The sequence below is a fragment of the Ascaphus truei genome, chromosome 16 (genome assembly GCF_040206685.1).
Source record: "Ascaphus truei isolate aAscTru1 chromosome 16, aAscTru1.hap1, whole genome shotgun sequence".
In the NCBI taxonomy this organism is placed as follows: domain Eukaryota; kingdom Metazoa; phylum Chordata; class Amphibia; order Anura; family Ascaphidae; genus Ascaphus; species Ascaphus truei.
The window spans coordinates 48332049-48350213 of record NC_134498.1 but is presented as its reverse complement, the minus strand read 5'-3'; the positions used below and the strand labels follow the sequence as shown (position 1 = coordinate 48350213).

The 18165-nt window shown below is 50.0% G+C and overlaps 1 protein-coding gene across 2 annotated transcripts in view; it reads left to right on the top strand.

The window, feature by feature from the left end:
• Positions 1 to 14070: 14070 nt before the first annotated feature.
• The window catches only part of FGF16 (fibroblast growth factor 16), a 40237-nt gene continuing 36142 nt past the window's right edge, over positions 14071 to 18165 (top strand). Inside the window, exon 1 of one of the 2 annotated variants that reach the window (XM_075573501.1) lies at positions 14071 to 14825. In XM_075573501.1, the coding sequence (XP_075429616.1) occupies positions 14552 to 14825 (274 nt within the window). In that variant the 5' untranslated portion in view covers positions 14071 to 14551. The remainder of the gene's footprint in view (positions 14826 to 18165) is intronic. The other variant, XM_075573499.1, reaches the window with a different exon arrangement.

The following is an 18165-nucleotide window of genomic DNA, read 5'->3' as shown; positions in this document are numbered from 1 at the left end:
GTCCTGAGTGAATGTGTGTGAGTGTGACTGCGCAGCCACTGTGTCCTGAGTGAATGTGTGTGAGTGTGACTGCGCAGCCACTGTGTCCTGAGTGAATGTGTGTGAGTGTGACTGCGCAGCCACTGTGTCCTGAGTGAATGTGTGTGAGTGTGACTGCGCAGCCACTGTGTCCTGAATGCATATGTATGAGTGTGACTGCGCAGCCACTGTGTCCTGAATGCATATGTATGAGTGTGACTGCGCAGCCACTGTGTCCTGAATGAATGTGTGTGAGTGTGACTGTGCAGCCACTGTGTCCTGAATGAATGTGTATGAGTGTGACTGCGCAGCCACTGTGTCCTGAGTGAATGTGTGTGAGTGTGACTGTGCAGCCACTGTGTCCTGAATGAATGTGTATGAGTGTGACTGTGCAGCCACTGTGTCCTGAATGAATGTGTATGAGTGTGACTGCGCAGCCACTGTGTCCTGAATGAATGTGTGTGAGTGTGACTGCGCAGCTATGTGTCCTGAATGAATGTGTGTGAGTGTGACTGCGCAGCCACTGTGTCCTGAGTGAATGTGTGTGAGTGTGACTGTGCAGCCACTGTGTCCTGAATGAATGTGTATGAGTGTGACTGCGCAGCCATGTGTCCTGAATGAATGTGTGTGAGTATGACTGCGCAGCCACTGTGTCCTGAGTGAATGTGTGTGAGTGTGACTGCGCAGCCACTGTGTCCTGAGTGAATGTGTGTGAGTGTGACTGTGCAGCCACTGTGTCCTGAATGAATGTGTATGAGTGTGACTGCGCAGCCACTGTGTCCTGAATGAATGTGTATGAGTGTGACTGCGCAGCCACTGTGTCCTGAATGAATGTGTGTGAGTGTGACTGCGCAGCCACTGTGTCCTGAATGAATGTGTGTGAGTGTGACTGCGCAGCCACTGTGTCCTGAATGCATATGTATGAGTGTGACTGCGCAGCCACTGTGTCCTGAGTGAATGTGTATGAGTGTGACTGCGCAGCCACTGTGTCCTGAATGAATGTGTATGAGTGTGACTGCGCAGCCACTGTGTCCTGAGTGAATGTGTATGAGTGTGACTGCGCAGCCACTGTGTCCTGAATGAATGTGTGTGAGTGTGACTGCGCAGCCACTGTGTCCTGAATGAATGTGTGTGAGTGTGACTGCGCAGCCACTGTGTCCTGAATGAATGTGTATGAGTGTGACTGCGCAGCCACTGTGTCCTGAGTGAATGTGTGTGAGTGTGACTGCGCAGCCACTTTGTCCTGAATGAATGTGTGTGAGTGTGACTGCGCAGCCACTGTGTCCAGAATGAATGTGTATGAGTGTGACTGCGCAGCCACTGTGTCCTGAGTGAATGTGTGTGAGTGTGACTGCGCAGCCACTGTGTCCTGAGTGAATGTGTGTGAGTGTGACTGCGCAGCCACTGTGTCCTGAGTGAATGTGTATGAGTGTGACTGCGCAGCCACTGTGTCCTGAGTGAATGTGTGTGAGTGTGACTGCGCAGCCACTGTGTCCTGAGTGAATGTGTGTGAGTGTGACTGCGCAGCCACTGTGTCCTGAGTGAATGTGTGTGAGTGTGACTGCGCAGCCACTGTGTCCTGAGTGAATGTGTGTGAGTGTGACTGCGCAGCCACTGTGTCCTGAATGAATGTGTGTGAGTGTGACTGCGCAGCCACTGTGTCCTGAGTGAATGTGTGTGAGTGTGACTGCGCAGCCACTGTGTCCTGAGTGAATGTGTGTGAGTGTGACTGCGCAGCCATGTGTCCTGAATGAATGTGTGTGAGTGTGACTGCGCAGCCACTGTGTCCTGAGTGAATGTGTATGAGTGTGACTGCGCAGCCACTGTGTCCTGAGTGAATGTGTGTGAGTGTGACTGCGCAGCCACTGTGTCCTGAGTGAATGTGTGTGAGTGTGACTGCGCAGCCACTGTGTCCTGAGTGAATGTGTGTGAGTGTGACTGCGCAGCCACTGTGTCCTGAATGAATGTGTGTGAGTGTGACTGCGCAGCCATGTGTCCTGAATGAATGTGTGTGAGTGTGACTGCGCAGCCACTGTGTCCTGAGTGAATGTGTATGAGTGTGACTGCGCAGCCACTGTGTCCTGAGTGAATGTCTGTGAGTGTGACTGCGCAGCCACTGTGTCCTGAGTGAATGTGTGTGAGTGTGACTGCGCAGCCACTGTGTCCTGAATGAATGTGTATGAGTGTGACTGCGCAGCCACTGTGTCCTGAATGAATGTGTGTGAGTGTGATTGCGCAGCCACTGTGTCCTGAGTGAATGTGTGTGAGTATGACTGCGCAGCCATGTGTCCTGAGTGAATGTGTGTGAGTGTGACTGCGCAGCCACTGTGTCCTGAATGAATGTGTATGAGTGTGACTGCGCAGCCACTGTGTCCTGAATGAATGTGTGTGAGTGTGATTGCGCAGCCACTGTGTCCTGAATGAATGTGTGTGAGTGTGACTGCGCAGCCACTGTGTCCTGAATGCATATGTATGAGTGTGACTGCGCAGCCACTGTGTCCTGAGTGAATGTGTGTGAGTGTGACTGCGCAGCCACTGTGTCCTGAGTGAATGTGTGTGAGTGTGATTGCGCAGCCACTGTGTCCTGAGTGAATGTGTGTGAGTGTGACTGCGCAGCCATGTGTCCTGAATGAATGTGTGTGAGTGTGACTGCGCAGCCACTGTGTCCTGAGTGAATGTGTGTGAGTGTGACTGCGCAGCCACTGTGTCCTGAGTGAATGTGTGTGAGTGTGACTGCGCAGCCACTGTGTTCTGAGTGAATGTGTGTGAGTGTGACTGCGCAGCCACTGTGTCCTGAGTGAATGTGTGTGAGTGTGACTGCGCAGCCACTGTGTCCTGAATGAATGTGTGTGAGTGTGACTGCGCAGCCACTGTGTCCTGAATGAATGTGTGTGAGTGTGACTGCGCAGCCACTGTGTCCTGAGTGAATGTGTATGAGTGTGACTGCGCAGCCACTGTGTCCTGAGTGAATGTGTATGAGTGTGACTGCGCAGCCACTGTGTCCTGAATGCATATGTATGAGTGTGACTGCGCAGCCACTGTGTCCTGAGTGAATGTGTGTGAGTGTGACTGCGCAGCCACTGTGTCCTGAGTGAATGTGTGTGAGTGTGCCTGCGCAGCCACTGTGTCCTGAGTGAATGTGTGTGAGTGTGACTGCGCAGCCACTGTGTCCTGAGTGAATGTGTGTGAGTGTGACTGCGCAGCCACTGTGTCCTGAGTGAATGTGTGTGAGTGTGACTGCGCAGCCACTGTATCCTGAGTGAATGTGTGTGAGTGTGACTGCGCAGCCACTGTGTCCTGAGTGAATGTGTGTGAGTGTGACTGCGCAGCCACTGTGTCCTGAGTGAATGTGTGTGAGTGTGACTGCGCAGCCACTGTGTCCTGAGTGAATGTGTGTGAGTGTGACTGCGCAGCCACTGTGTCCTGAGTGAATGTGTGTGAGTGTGACTGCGCAGCCACTGTGTCCTGAGTGAATGTGTGTGAGTGTGACTGCGCAGCCACTGTGTCCTGAGTGAATGTGTGTGAGTGTGACTGCGCAGCCACTGTGTCCTGAGTGAATGTGTGTGAGTGTGACTGTGCAGCCACTGTATCCTGAGTGAATGTGTGTGAGTGTGACTGCGCAGCCACTGTGTCCTGAGTGAATGTGTGTGAGTGTGACTGCGCAGCCACTGTGTCCTGAGTGAATGTGTGTGAGTGTGACTGCGCAGCCACTGTGTCCTGAGTGAATGTGTGTGAGTGTGACTGCGCAGCCACTGTGTCCTGAATGAATGTGTGTGAGTGTGACTGCGCAGCCACTGTGTCCTGAGTGAATGTGTGTGAGTGTGACTGCGCAGCCACTGTGTCCTGAGTGAATGTGTGTGAGTGTGACTGCGCAGCCACTGTGTCCTGAGTGAATGTGTGTGAGTGTGACTGCGCAGCCACTGTGTCCTGAGTGAATGTGTATGAGTGTGACTGCGCAGCCACTGTGTTCTGAGTGAATGTGTGTGAGTGTGACTGCGCAGCCACTGTGTTCTGAATGAATGTGTGTGTGTGAGTGTGACTGCGCAGCCACTGTGTCCTGAGTGAATGTGTATGAGTGTGACTGCGCAGCCACTGTGTCCTGAATGAATGTGTATAAGTGTGACTGCGCAGCCACTGTGTCCTGAGTGAATGTGTGTGAGTGTGACTGCGCAGCCACTGTGTCCTGAGTGAATGTGTGTGAGTGTGACTGCGCAGCCACTGTGTCCTGAGTGAATGTGTGTGAGTGTGACTGCGCAGCCACTGTGTCCTGAGTGAATGTGTGTGAGTGTGACTGCGCAGCCACTGTGTCCTGAATGAATGTGTGTGAGTGTGACTGCGCAGCCACTGTATCCTGAGTGAATGTGTGTGAGTGTGACTGCGCAGCCACTGTGTCCTGAGTGAATGTGTGTGAGTGTGACTGCGCAGCCACTGTGTCCTGAATGAATGTGTATGAGTGTGACTGCGCAGCCACTGTGTCCTGAATGAATGTGTGTGAGTGTGACTGCGCAGCCACTGTGTCCTGAGTGAATGTGTGTGAGTGTGACTGCGCAGTCACTGTGTCCTGAGTGAATGTGTGTGAGTGTGACTGCGCAGCCACTGTGTCCTGAGAGAATGTGTGTGAGTGTGACTGCGCAGCCACTGTGTCCTGAGTGAATGTGTGTGAGTGTGACTGCGCAGCCACTGTGTCCTGAATGCAAATGTATGAGTGTGACTGCGCAGCCACTGTGTCCTGAGTGAATGTGTGTGAGTGTGACTGCGCAGCCACTGTGTCCTGAGTGAATGTGTGTGAGTGTGACTGCGCAGCCACTGTGTCCTGAGTGAATGTGTATGAGTGTGACTGCGCAGCCACTGTGTCCTGAGTGAATGTGTGTGAGTGTGACTGCGCAGCCACTGTGTCCTGAGTGAATGTGTGTGAGTGTGACTGCGCAGCCACTGTGTCTTGAGTGAATGTGTGTGAGTGTGACTGCGCAGCCACTGTGTCCTGAATGAATGTGTATAAGTGTGACTGCGCAGCCACTGTGTCCTGAGTGAATGTGTGTGAGTGTGACTGCGCAGCCACTGTGTCCTGAGTGAATGTGTGTGAGTGTGACTGCGCAGCCACTGTGTCCTGAGTGCATGTGTGTGAGTGTGACTGCGCAGCCACTGTGTCCTGAGTGAATGTGTGTGAGTGTGACTGCGCAGCCACTGTGTCCTGAGTGAATGTGTGTGAGTGTGACTGCGCAGCCACTGTGTCCTGAGTGCATGTGTGTGAGTGTGACTGCGCAGCCACTGTGTCCTGAGTGAATGTGTGTGAGTGTGACTGCGCAGCCACTGTGTCCTGAATGCATATGTATGAGTGTGACTGCGCAGCCACTGTGTCCTGAGTGAATGTGTGTGAGTGTGACTGCGCAGCCACTGTGTCCTGAGTGAATGTGTGTGAGTGTGACTGCGCAGCCACTGTGTCCTGAGTGAATGTGTATGAGTGTGACTGCGCAGCCACTGTGTCCTGAGTGAATGTGTGTGAGTGTGACTGCGCAGCCACTGTGTCCTGAGTGAATGTGTGTGAGTGTGACTGCGCAGCCACTGTGTCCTGAGTGAATGTGTGTGAGTGTGACTGCGCAGCCACTGTGTCCTGAATGAATGTGTATAAGTGTGACTGCGCAGCCACTGTGTCCTGAGTGAATGTGTGTGAGTGTGACTGCGCAGCCACTGTGTCCTGAGTGAATGTGTGTGAGTGTGACTGCGCAGCCACTGTGTCCTGAGTGCATGTGTGTGAGTGTGACTGCGCAGCCACTGTGTCCTGAGTGAATGTGTGTGAGTGTGACTGCGCAGCCACTGTGTCCTGAGTGAATGTGTGTGAGTGTGACTGCGCAGCCACTGTGTCCTGAGTGCATGTGTGTGAGTGTGACTGCGCAGCCACTGTGTCCTGAGTGAATGTGTGTGAGTGTGACTGCGCAGCCACTTTGTCCTGAATGAATGTGTATGAGTGTGACTGCGCAGCCACTGTGTCCTGAGTGAATGTGTGTGAGTGTGACTGTGCAGCCACTGTGTCCTGAGTGAATGTGTGTGAGTGTGACTGCGCAGTCACTGTGTCCTGAGTGAATGTGTGTGAGTGTGACTGTGCAGCCACTGTGTCCTGAGTGAATGTGTGTGAGTGTGACTGCGCAGCCACTGTGTCCTGAGTGAATGTCTGTGAGTGTGACTGCGCAGCCACTGTGTCCTGAATGAATGTGTGTGAGTGTGACTGCGCAGCCACTGTGTCCTGAATGAATGTGTGTGAGTGTGACTGCGCAGCCACTGTGTCCTGAATGAATGTGTGTGAGTGTGACTGTGCAGCCACTGTGTCCTGAATGAATGTGTGTGAGTGTGACTGCGCAGCCACTGTGTCCTGAATGAATGTGTGTGAGTGTGACTGCGCAGCCACTGTGTCCTGAATGAATGTGTGTGAGTGTGACTGCGCAGCCACTGTGTCCTGAATGAATGTGTGTGAGTGTGACTGCGCAGCCACTGTGTCCTGAGTGAATGTGTGTGAGTGTGACTGCGCAGCCACTGTGTCCTGAATGAATGTGTGTGAGTGTGACTGCGCAGCCACTGTGTCCTGAGTGAATGTGTGTGAGTGTGACTGCGCAGCCACTGTGTCCTGAGTGAATGTGTGTGAGTGTGACTGCGCAGTCACTGTGTCCTGAGTGAATGTGTGTGAGTGTGACTGCGCAGCCACTGTGTCCTGAATGCATATGTATGAGTGTGACTGCGCAGCCACTGTGTCCTGAATGAATGTGTGTGAGTGTGACTGCGCAGCCACTGTGTCCTGAGTGAATGTGTGTGAGTGTGACTGCGCAGCCACTGTGTCCTGAGTGAATGTGTGTGAGTGTGACTGCGCAGCCACTGTGTCCTGAGTGAATGTGTGTGAGTGTGACTGCGCAGCCACTGTGTCCTGAGTGAATGTGTGTGAGTGTGACTGCGCAGCCACTGTGTCCTGAGTGAATGTGTGTGAGTGTGACTGCGCAGCCACTGGGTCCTGAGTGAATGTGTGTGAGTGTGACTGCGCAGCCACTGTGTCCTGAATGCATATGTATGAGTGTGACTGCGCAGCCACTGTGTCCTGAGTGTATGTGTGTGAGTGTGACTGCGCAGCCACTGTGTCCTGAATGAATGTGTGTGAGTGTGACTGCGCAGCCACTGTGTCCTGAGTGAATGTGTGTGAGTGTGACTGCGCAGCCACTGTGTCCTGAGTGAATGTGTGTGAGTGTGACTGCGCAGCCACTGTGTCCTGAGTGAATGTGTGTGAGTGTGACTGCGCAGCCACTGTGTCCTGAATGAATGTGTGTGAGTGTGACTGCGCAGCCACTGTGTCCTGAGTGAATGTGTGTGAGTGTGACTGCGCAGCCACTGTGTCCTGAGTGAATGTGTGTGAGAGTGACTGCGCAGCCACTGTGTCCTGAGTGAATGTGTGTGAGTGTGACTGCGCAGCCATGTGTCCTGAATGAATGTGTGTGAGTGTGACTGCGCAGCCACTGTGTCCTGAGTGAATGTGTGTGAGTGTGACTGCGCAGCCACTGTGTCCTGAGTGAATGTGTGTGAGTGTGACTGCGCAGCCTCTGTGTCCTGAATGAATGTGTGTGAGTGTGACTGCGCAGCCACTGTGTCCTGAATGAATGTGTGTGAGTGTGACTGCGCAGCCACTGTGTCCTGAATGAATGTGTGTGAGTGTGACTGCGCAGCCACTGTGTGCTGAGTGAATGTGTGTGAGTGTGACTGCGCAGCCACTGTGTCCTGAATGAATGTGTATGAGTGTGACTGCGCAGCCACTGTGTCCTGAGTGAATGTGTGTGAGTGTGACTGCGCAGTCACTGTGTCCTGAGTGAATGTGTATGAGTGTGACTGCGCAGCCACTGTGTCCTGAGTGAATGTGTGTGAGTGTGACTGCGCAGCCACTGTGTCCTGAGTGAATGTGTGTGAGTGTGACTGCGCAGCCACTGTGTCCTGAATGAATGTGTGTGAGTGTGACTGCGCAGCCACTGTGTCCTGAGTGAATGTGTGTGAGTGTGACTGCGCAGCCACTGTGTCCTGAGTGAATGTGTGTGAGTGTGACTGCGCAGCCACTGTGTCCTGAGTGAATGTGTGTGAGTGTGACTGCGCAGCCACTGTGTCCTGAGTGAATGTGTGTGAGTGTGAGTGCGCAGCCACTGTGTCCTGAGTGAATGTGTGTGAGTGTGACTGCGCAGCCACTGTGTCCTGAGTGAATGTGTGTGAGTGTGACTGCGCAGCCACTGTGTCCTGAGTGAATGTGTGTGAGTGTGACTGCGCAGCCACTGTGTCCTGAGTGAATGTGTGTGAGTGTGACTGCGTAGCCACTGTGTCCTGAGTGAATGTGTGTGAGTGTGACTGCGCAGCCACTGTGTCCTGAGTGAATGTGTATGAGTGTGACTGCGCAGCCACTGTGTCCTGAGTGAATGTGTGTGAGTGTGACTGCGCAGCCACTGTGTCCTGAATGAATGTGTGTGAGTGTGACTGCGCAGCCACTGTGTCCTGAGTGAATGTGAGTGTGACTGCGCAGCCACTGTGTCCTGAGTGAATGTGTGTGAGTGTGACTGCGCAGCCACTGTGTCCTGAATGAATGTGTGTGAGTGTGACTGCGCAGCCACTGTGTCCTGAGTGAATGTGTGTGAGTGTGACTGCGCAGCCACTGTGTCCTGAATGAATGTGTGTGAGTGTGACTGCGCAGCCACTGTGTCCTGAATGAATGTGTATGAGTGTGACTGCGCAGCCACTGTGTCCTGAATGAATGTGTGTGAGTGTGACTGCGCAGCCACTGTGTCCTGAGTGAATGTGAGTGTGACTGCGCAGCCACTGTGTCCTGAATGAATGTGTATGAGTGTGACTGCGCAGCCACTGTGTCCTGAATGAATGTGTGTGAGTGTGACTGCGCAGCCACTGTGTCCTGAGTGAATGTGAGTGTGACTGCGCAGCCACTGTGTCCTGAGTGAATGTGTGTTAGTGTGACTGCGCAGCCACTGTGTCCTGAGTGAATGTGTGTGAGTGTGACTGCGCAGCCACTGTGTCCTGAGTGAATGTGTGTGAGTGTGACTGCGCAGCCACTGTGTCCTGAATGAATGTGTGTGAGTGTGACTGCGCAGCCACTGTGTCCTGAGTGAATGTGTGTGAGTGTGACTGCACAGCCACTGTGTCCTGAATGAATGTGTGTGAGTGTGACTGCGCAGCCACTGTGTCCTGAATGAATGTGTGTGAGTGTGACTGCGCAGTCACCTTGTCCTGAATGAATGTGTGTGAGTGTGACTGCGCAGCCACTGTGTCCTGAATGAATGTGTGTGAGTGTGACTGCGCAGCCACTGTGTCCTGAGTGAATGTGTGTGAGTGTGACTGCGCAGTCACTGTGTCCTGAATGAATGTGTATGAGTGTGACTGCTCAGCCACTGTGTCCTGAGTGAATGTTTGTGAGTGTGACTGCGCAGCCACTGTGTCCTGAATGAATGTGAGTGTGACTGCGCAGCCACTGTGTCCTGAGTGAATGTGTGTGAGTGTGACTGCGCAGCCACTGTGTCCTGAGTGAATGTGTATGAGTGTGACTGCGCAGCCACTGTGTCCTGAGTGAAAGATGGTACCGTTGGTGCACTTTAGAATTACGTGCCGGACACTCCAGTACCCGGTGCGGCTACAATCTTCACAAAGGATCAGCGCGGTGTAGATGACGTCACCCGTCGGTGCCTAGGGCGATCCCACCCAGACACGGTGCGGCTCGATAGCGGGGTCTGCGCCCAGACCTCCCGCCAACTTAGAACTGTCCCGCGGTAATAATGTGGCAATAAGGGAACCGGAACCTAACTATGGCCAGTCCCTAGCTCCGCTTGTCTCTACGGGGACTCAGGGCCTAACTGGGCCTTGTTGCATGCGGCCTAGGTAGGGGGCGGTCTGCCTCCCCACACCGAAGGTCCTTCTCCTCTCCTCTCCAACCAACTCTGACCTCTCGTACGCGCAAAAACTTCCTTCCCTCCTGGTCTCGCACCTCATTGGCCCAGGCGCATCACGGCCCCGCGGGGGCTGCTGGGGCTCGTCGTGCTCTACCTCCTTCGCGGGCTCTCACCCTCGCTCTGCGCATGCGCAACCTCTGCTAGGCTAAGTCTGTGCTGGCGCCCACCACAACATGGCGGCTCCCTAGCGCGGAACCTCCGTTATCGGAGTGTTCCCTAACTGCAACATTCCCACCCATAACAACAAAAGGGTGGAAAAAGGGGGTCCCGGCTACGTGAGTGTGTATAAAAGCATACTGTGAGTCGTAACGTGAATTGGGACTCTGCGCTCCCCTAGCACTGCACTAAACACAGCACTGCTGGGGTTAAGTGAGGGGGAAATGACTGCATGTTAGCTTTTTGTTCTAACACTCCTTGGGTGTTGCAATGTAATGTATTTTGATTATTTCCTGACACCTCTAGCATGTAAATTGCATTTTTCCTGCAGCCCATGGAATGTGCTGTGACCCCTCCCCCAGGACACTAGTGCCAGCCCTGCTGCCCGAGCTTTGCATACTGTATGGGCTAACACCTGGCTGCAATGGGACCCTGGGAGCTCTCCAGAGCTCTGAGCAGGGAGAGGGAGAGCAGAGCTTCCCCAGCCAGGAGCTGAGGTCAGTCATGCTGCACATCCCACAGGACACTGTGCAGGTGAAGTGAGCTGAGCCTGGCCCAACAAGTGACCAACAGCGCCGTCTAGTGGACACAGCCTAGACTCAACCCAACCTCTTGGAACGGAGCCTGTACAGTAGGTAGGTTTTGGTGAACTTCAGTAGGACAAGAAAGACCCCCCTAACTCACATGGCTTATCTGTGCATTGTATGTTATCCCCTCTCACATGTCCCCCGAGCAGGAAATGGAAATATCTTTCGTTCACTTGTCCTCCTTCCCAACTTTTATTACAGATCAGAATATATTTATTACATGTAATCGCCCATTGCCACTAGTGCTATATTTTAACCTCAGTGCTCCCAGAGCGGATGCAGGCTCCTCCAGTAGTGAAGGTGTTAATACAAAATGGGGACCCTATTTTTATTTTATTTTATTGTTTACCTATTTGTTATTTTGAATCCCTCTAAGATCAAAATGTTTTGACACCATGTTTAGTGGTTGAGAAAAATGAGTAAGACTTGGTCTTATTCTGTGTTAAAATCCTTTATTCAACGTGGGACCTCTCATCCCTTCCTCTCTCTCTCCTGATCTCAGCTTCCCAGCTCCCTTCCTCTCTCTCTCCTGATCTCAGTTTTCCAACTCCCTTCCTGTATCTCGATCTCAGTTTCCCAGCTCCCTTCCTCTGTCTCCTGATCTCAGTTTTCCAGCTCGCTTCCTGTCTCCTGATCTCAGTTTCCCAGCTCTCTTCCTCTCTCCTGATCTCAGTTTCCCAGCTCCCTTCCTGTCTCCTGATCTCAGTTTCCCAGCTCTCTTCCTCTCTCCTGATCTCAGTTTCCCAGCTCGCTTCCTGTCTCCTGATCTCAGTTTCCCAGCTCTCTTCCTCTCTCTCCTGATCTCAGTTTCCCAGCTCCCTTCCTCTGTCTCCTGATTTCACTTTCCCAGCTCTCTTCCTCTGTCTCCTGATCTCAGTTTCCCAGCTCTCTTCCTCTCTCTCCTGATCTCAGTTTCCCAGCTCCCTTCCTCTGTCTCCTGATTTCACTTTCCCAGCTCTCTTCCTCTGTCTCCTGATTTCAGTTTCCCAACTCCCTTCCTGTCTCCTGATCTCAGTTTCCCAGCTCTCTCTCTCTCTCTGTCTCCTGATCTGAGTTTCCCAGCTCCCTTCCTCTCTCTCCTGATATCAGTTTCCCAGCTCCCTTCCTCTCTCTCCTGATCTCAGTTTCCCAGCTCCCTTCCTCTGTCTCCTGATCTCAGTTTCCCAGCTCCCTTCCTGTCTCCTGATCTCAGTTTCCCAGCTCCCTTCCTGTCTCCTGATCTCAGTTTCCCAGCTCCCTTCCTGTCTCCTGATCTCAGTTTCCCAGCTCCCTTTCTCTGTCTCCTGATCTCAGTTTCCCAGCTCTCTTCCTCTCTCTCCTGATCTCAGTTTCCCAGCTCCCTTCCTCTCTCTCCTGATCTCAGTTTCCCAGCTCCCTCCCTCTCTCTCCTGATCTCAGTTTCCCAGCTCTCTTCCTCTGTTTCCTGATCTCGGTTTCCCAGCTCCCTTCCTGTCTCCTGATCTCAGTTTCCCAGCTCCCTTCCTCTCTCTCCTGATCTCAGTTTCCCAGCTCCCTTCCTGTCTCCTGATCTCAGTTTCCCAGCTCCCTTCCTCTGTTTCCTGATCTCAGTTTCCCAGCTCCCTTCCTGTCTCCTGATCTCAGTTTCCCAGCTCCCTTCCTCTGTTTCCTGATCTCAGTTTCCCAGCTCCCTTCCTGTCTCCTGATCTCAGTTTCCCAGCTCCCTTCCTCTGTTTCCTGATCTCAGTTTCCCAGCTCCCTTCCTCTCTCTCCTGATCTCAGTTTCCCAGCTCCCTTCCTCTCTCTCCTGATCTCAGTTTCCCAGCTCCCTTCCTCTGTTTCCTGATCTCAGTTTCCCAGCTCCCTTCCTCTCTCTCCTGATCTCAGTTTCCCAGCTCCCTTCCTCTCTCTCCTGATCTCAGTTTCCCAGCTCCCTCCCTCTCTCTCCTGATCTCAGTTTCCCAGCTCCCTTCCTCTCTCTCCTGATCTCAGTTTCCCAGCTCCCTTCCTCTCTCTCCTGATCTCAGTTTCCCAGCTCCCTCCCTCTCTCTCCTGATCTCAGTTTCCCAGCTCCCTTCCTCTCTCTCCTGATCTCAGTTTCCCAGCTCCCTTCCTCTCTCTCCTGATCTCAGTTTCCCAGCTCCCTTCCTGTCTCCTGATCTCAGTTTCCCAGCTCCCTTCCTCTCTCTCCTGATCTCAGTTTCCCAGCTCCCTTCCTCTCTCTCCTGATCTCAGTTTCCCAGCTCCCTCCCTCTCTCTCCTGATCTCAGTTTCCCAGCTCCCTTCCTCTGTCTCCTGATCTCAGTTTCCCAGCTCTCTTCCTCTGTCTCCTGATCTCAGTTTCCCAGCTCCCTTCCTGTCTCCTGATCTCAGTTTCCCAGCTCCCTTCCTCTGTCTCCTGATCTCAGTTTCCCAGCTCCCTCCCTCTCTCTCCTGATCTCAGTTTCCCAGCTCCCTCCCTCTCTCTCCTGATCTCAGTTTCCCAGCTCCCTCCCTCTCTCTCCTGATCTCAGTTTCCCAGCTCCCTCCCTCTCTCTCCTGATCTCAGTTTCCCAGCTCCCTTCCTGTCTCCTGATCTCAGTTTCCCAGCTCCCTTCCTCTCTCTCCTGATCTCAGTTTCCCAGCTCCCTCCCTCTCTCTCCTGATCTCAGTTTCCCAGCTCCCTCCCTCTCTCTCCTGATCTCAGTTTCCCAGCTCCCTTCCTCTCTCTCCTGATCTCAGTTTCCCAGCTCCCTTCCTCTGTTTCCTGATCTCAGTTTCCCAGCTCCCTTCCTCTGTTTCCTGATCTCAGTTTCCCAGCTCCCTTCCTCTGTCTCCTGATCAGACCTTTTCTTTTTTTAGTTTTTCTAGCAGCTGCAGTTCCAGCCACAGTATCACAGGGCAAAATGATCTGGGGGAAACACCTGTTCTCAACATGAAAAAGGTGGGAATAGAGCCCAGGACAGACTTCAAAACTTCTCACATATATCCCTCTCTCCAGTGGCTTGTAAAATAAAGTCATAAAATATGTAGTATAATTTTTCAGAAGATCACTTTCCCCTTTGACACATTGAGCTGACGGTGTCTCTCTCCTGCTGAATTAACTTTCTCTTAAGTGTGCAAAAATTTGTGGGAAAAAAGTCCATTTTTTTCAAAGTTACTCAGATACTGGACATTTCTGGGAAGATTTGGTGCTGGACTTGGGTTCTTTCTTCTCCCCTTTGTGATTCCCCTTTGGATTATTTTATTGTTCTTTGTATCCTGGGGCCTGAAAGGACAGCTTTCCTACATAGTACCTAGGAGGGTTTGGATGGACAGATGCAGATGTGGGGTAGTGCAGTGTGAGTTCTGTGTACAAGCAAGGTTCCATACACATGATTTCATCAGTAGTTTTACAAAGACCTGCCAAAAGCAGTTCTGCCTCACTGCCATGTGTACTTTTTTCCTGCTTTTTTTTATAATAAAGGAGGGAGTGCAAGATTTTTTTTTTCTCCAAAAGAACCAAATGGATCAGAGGGGGAAAAAGGCTATAGCCCAGGGAATAGTAATGAGGTGTGGCTTGTATTTAAATATCCAATAACTCAATGTTAAGGGGAGTGTGTATGTATATAAAGTGCAGTTTTCATCTCATAGCTAGACAGACCCAGCTATGAAAAGCAAGAGGAGATTAATGAAGAGGGAGAAGTCTGCAACTACCCACGAGAACAAGGTCACGCGTGGACACAACACCACAGAGGGACTGACAAGTTGATGAAGATCAACAGCAAACTCATTATTCTGATTGTTTCGCAAAGTTGACAAACTGCAGATTTGTTTTGTCTGAATTGCACAGAGAATATATCTGCATATACACCCTGTGCCCACCCCTGCGGGCAGAGCTTTGCCATGGCTGAGGTTGGTGGTTTCCTAGCATCCCTGGACCTGGATTTGCATGGATTTACCTCCTCTCTTGGGAATGTTCCTTTAGCTGACTCTCCTGGCTTTCTGAATGAGAGGCTGGGGCAGATAGAAGGGAGGCTGCAGAGAGGGTCCCCCACTGATTTTGCCCACCTGAAGGGCATCCTGAGAAGGAGGCAGCTTTACTGCAGGACAGGATTCCATCTGGAGATCTTCCCCAATGGCACAGTGCACGGGACACGGCAGGATCACAGCAGATTTGGTAAGCATGCCTATACTTATCCTATTCTGGGTGCCTGGCTGATACTGTACTCCAAGGCACCGGTGACATTTGCCTTTGCACCCCTGTCCCTGCTGATGAAAGTACATGGCATGTCCTGAGCCTGGGGGTACTACTTTACAAACTGCAACAACAACAACAACAAAAAAGCCAATCCTGCTCATTATAGAAGGGCAGGATTTTGGGGGGGTAACAGCAGGGTGGAAGCAAAAAGTTTGTTTTAAAGTTGTGTTGCAGACGCTTCTGGTGGTAAATGGATTAACCATTTGTTTTCTATAGCTAGAGGCTTTAGGGTGGACTGGGTGCAAATGATTTCCTGTACAGGTAAAGCACAATCATTCTGCAGGGTCAATGAGGATGCTACCTATACAGTACATGTGTATATAGGATCGGGGTGGCCACCCTATATATCAGCAACACCCCATCTTTTACTACTTTCTCCTAATATCATTGTATTCTCAAACCTCCCTGTTAGGACCTTCACGTGCATGGATATGATAACAATGCCTGGCACTGAAAGGGTCAGTAAATATTAACCCAGTGACTGCCAGAGATATATCATTAACCCTTTGCCTATATCCCCTCTCATGCTGTCTCTGATATAAACCCTGCCACCCCCACAGGTATACCGTAATATATATAGGTATGCAGGTAAGTGCCTGCACTTCCATATCATCCCATTGTCTCGGTTATTGTCTCTTGGGGTCAGAGATAACCCTTTTCTCCCCCCAGCCCCCCTTTATTGGAGCTGACATTGCAATCTCTCAGTGCCCTGCCAGCCCTAGTTAAAGATAAGAAGGGTGAAGTGTTGGGAAAGTGATATCTCGTTAAGAGGTGTGAGGTTGTGGGAAAACGATTAACCTCTTCGGTGCCACACGGGGCTAGCTGCTATAGTGGTTAAGAGAGAACATTGTAGTGCGCCCTTATACTTAGCGATCCAGAGCAGAGGTGCAAAGATGCAGCAGGTGCAAAGATATTTGGCCCAGAGAACTTACACTCTAATTTCCAGGCGCTTGTTTAATGGGTGAAGACAGAGTTTAAAAACAAAAACCTTATCTCGGGGTCTTGTTTTCTTGCCATTTGCACCATAGTGATATATATATATAGATATAGATATAGATATAGATATAGATATATATATATGTATATATCACTCTACGCTATTTGCAGACCTGTCTAAGACATGCAAATGAACATACATTACTATTTACGGTTGCTATATTATTTTTATATATATATATATACACTGAGTTAAGTTATGGTGAGTAAAAAAAGGGACAAAAACCCTACACAGCAAAGCAAATATATATATGCAAATATAGCTGTATGGTCATCTGCATGTCTTAGGCAGGTCTGCAACCCCGCCTTTCACCATTATCACCCAGCACACAGCACTTCCACTGCAGCAAAGGATTCTGGGGAATGACATGCAAATGAGCACACAGTGCCACTTTTTGCTTCAAAAACCATTTTTAACATGGTTCCCTATAGGTTTAAGCTTGCTGCATGGTCACAGCTTTGAGTAAACCCCATCCTTTAGCTTCTCTGCATACACACTTTACCAACCCCACACTGATGAGACCCATAAAGGTCGAAACAGCTGTCTGTGGGTGGGTTTTCTGGGTATGCACCTTAACCCTGGCTGTGCTCAAAGCTGTGACCATGCAGCAAGCTTAAGCCTATAGGGAACCATGTTAAAAATGGTTTTTGAAGCAAAAAGTGGCACTGTGTGCTCATTTGCATGTCATTCCCCAGAATCTGCAGTGGAAGTGGAAGTGGTGATATATATATATATATATATATATATATTTTTTTTTGTTGCCATTTATCCTTGAGTGCTGGCCTCTGTCTTCCCTTGCTAGGGGTGACTGCTTTCTCTGTTTATTTCTACAGGACAGGCACCATACCATTTCACTTTGATGGGAGTGCCAGCTGCCCCCCTGTTCTATTATATATATATTTATATTAACTCTTTAGGCACTAGAGGTGTTAATCTCCCAAGAGCAATGAGAGTTACACTATTTGCTCTTTAAAGATAAACAACCTGCAATAGGAATTTCGCTGCATATGTTCGGTTGGGGGGTCTCTTGAATGGGGTCACTCACTATATGGCAATATTTGGGGGTGCAGTATTTTATTATTTAGATTTTCTGAAGGTCAGCATTATATTGCTGATTTTAGCAGGTGTGCTGTATTGCAGGTAAATTAACAGTAAATCTATAAACATCACAGTTACATTATTAGTGAGTTCCTAACATCAAAGTAAGATAAAGGTGGTGATGTGGCTATTAGATTAAATTAAGGTAATTGCCACCTTTTAAATACGATAAAAGTATAAAGATCTTTACATTATTATTTTTAAACGTTAATATTTCTATAGTAACCAGATTATTTGTAAATCACAATCTCTTTCATGATAAAAAAAAAAATGTGTTTGTAAACTCCTGTTAATTTAGGAAGAGAGTTGATTTTTTTTTTTAACTTTGTTGTTTGATGTATTATAAGTATGCTGCCAACAAACAGATAAAGGGGAACGACATTAGTGCCCATTGACATAGTACCCTGTGAAAATAAAAGCATATCCATCAATAGTGAGAAGAAGAAATTCTGCACCTGTTCCAAGGTCCCATTTTAGAAAGGTTTGTACTCTAGCTGTGCCCTAAAAACAGAAAGGGGAGAGGCTTTTTTTTTTTAAATGCAACCGTAGCCCTTTAAAGAGAAATTGGAAATGCAAGTTTTTAAATTAAAAAAAAAGCAGTGACACCTGTAAAAAAACATCACGTTTCAGCCACTGATTGATCTTTGCTGCTTGAAACCCCCAAAATAATCAAAACTTGCCCCACAAAAACTTTTTTAGAGATACATTTTTTATGTATTGTTGTCCTGAAAAGTATTTTAACCCCTTCACCACGATAGAGCCCTTTCCTGAAAAGAGGAGTAGGCTGGTGATAATATTGCTACTGTATCTTTGAAGTGGGCGAAACCAGTTTTGAATCCCTTCTGACCTCGACTAAGTCACCCGGGCAGCAAAGTTAGACCCGAAACACATAACATTACCAAACATAGTGTGTGTGTGTGTGTGTGTGTGTGTGTGTGTGTGTGTGTGTGTGTGTGTGTGTGTGTGTGTGTGTGTATATATATAGCAACTGTAAATATTGCTGTATGCTCATCTGCATGTGTAGACAGGTCTGCAACCCCGCCTTTCACCATTATCACCCAGCACACAACACTTCCACTGCAGCAAGGGATTCTGGGAAATGACATGCAAATGAGCATACAGTAATATTTCCATTTGCTATATGCTTTGCTGTGGAGGGTTTTT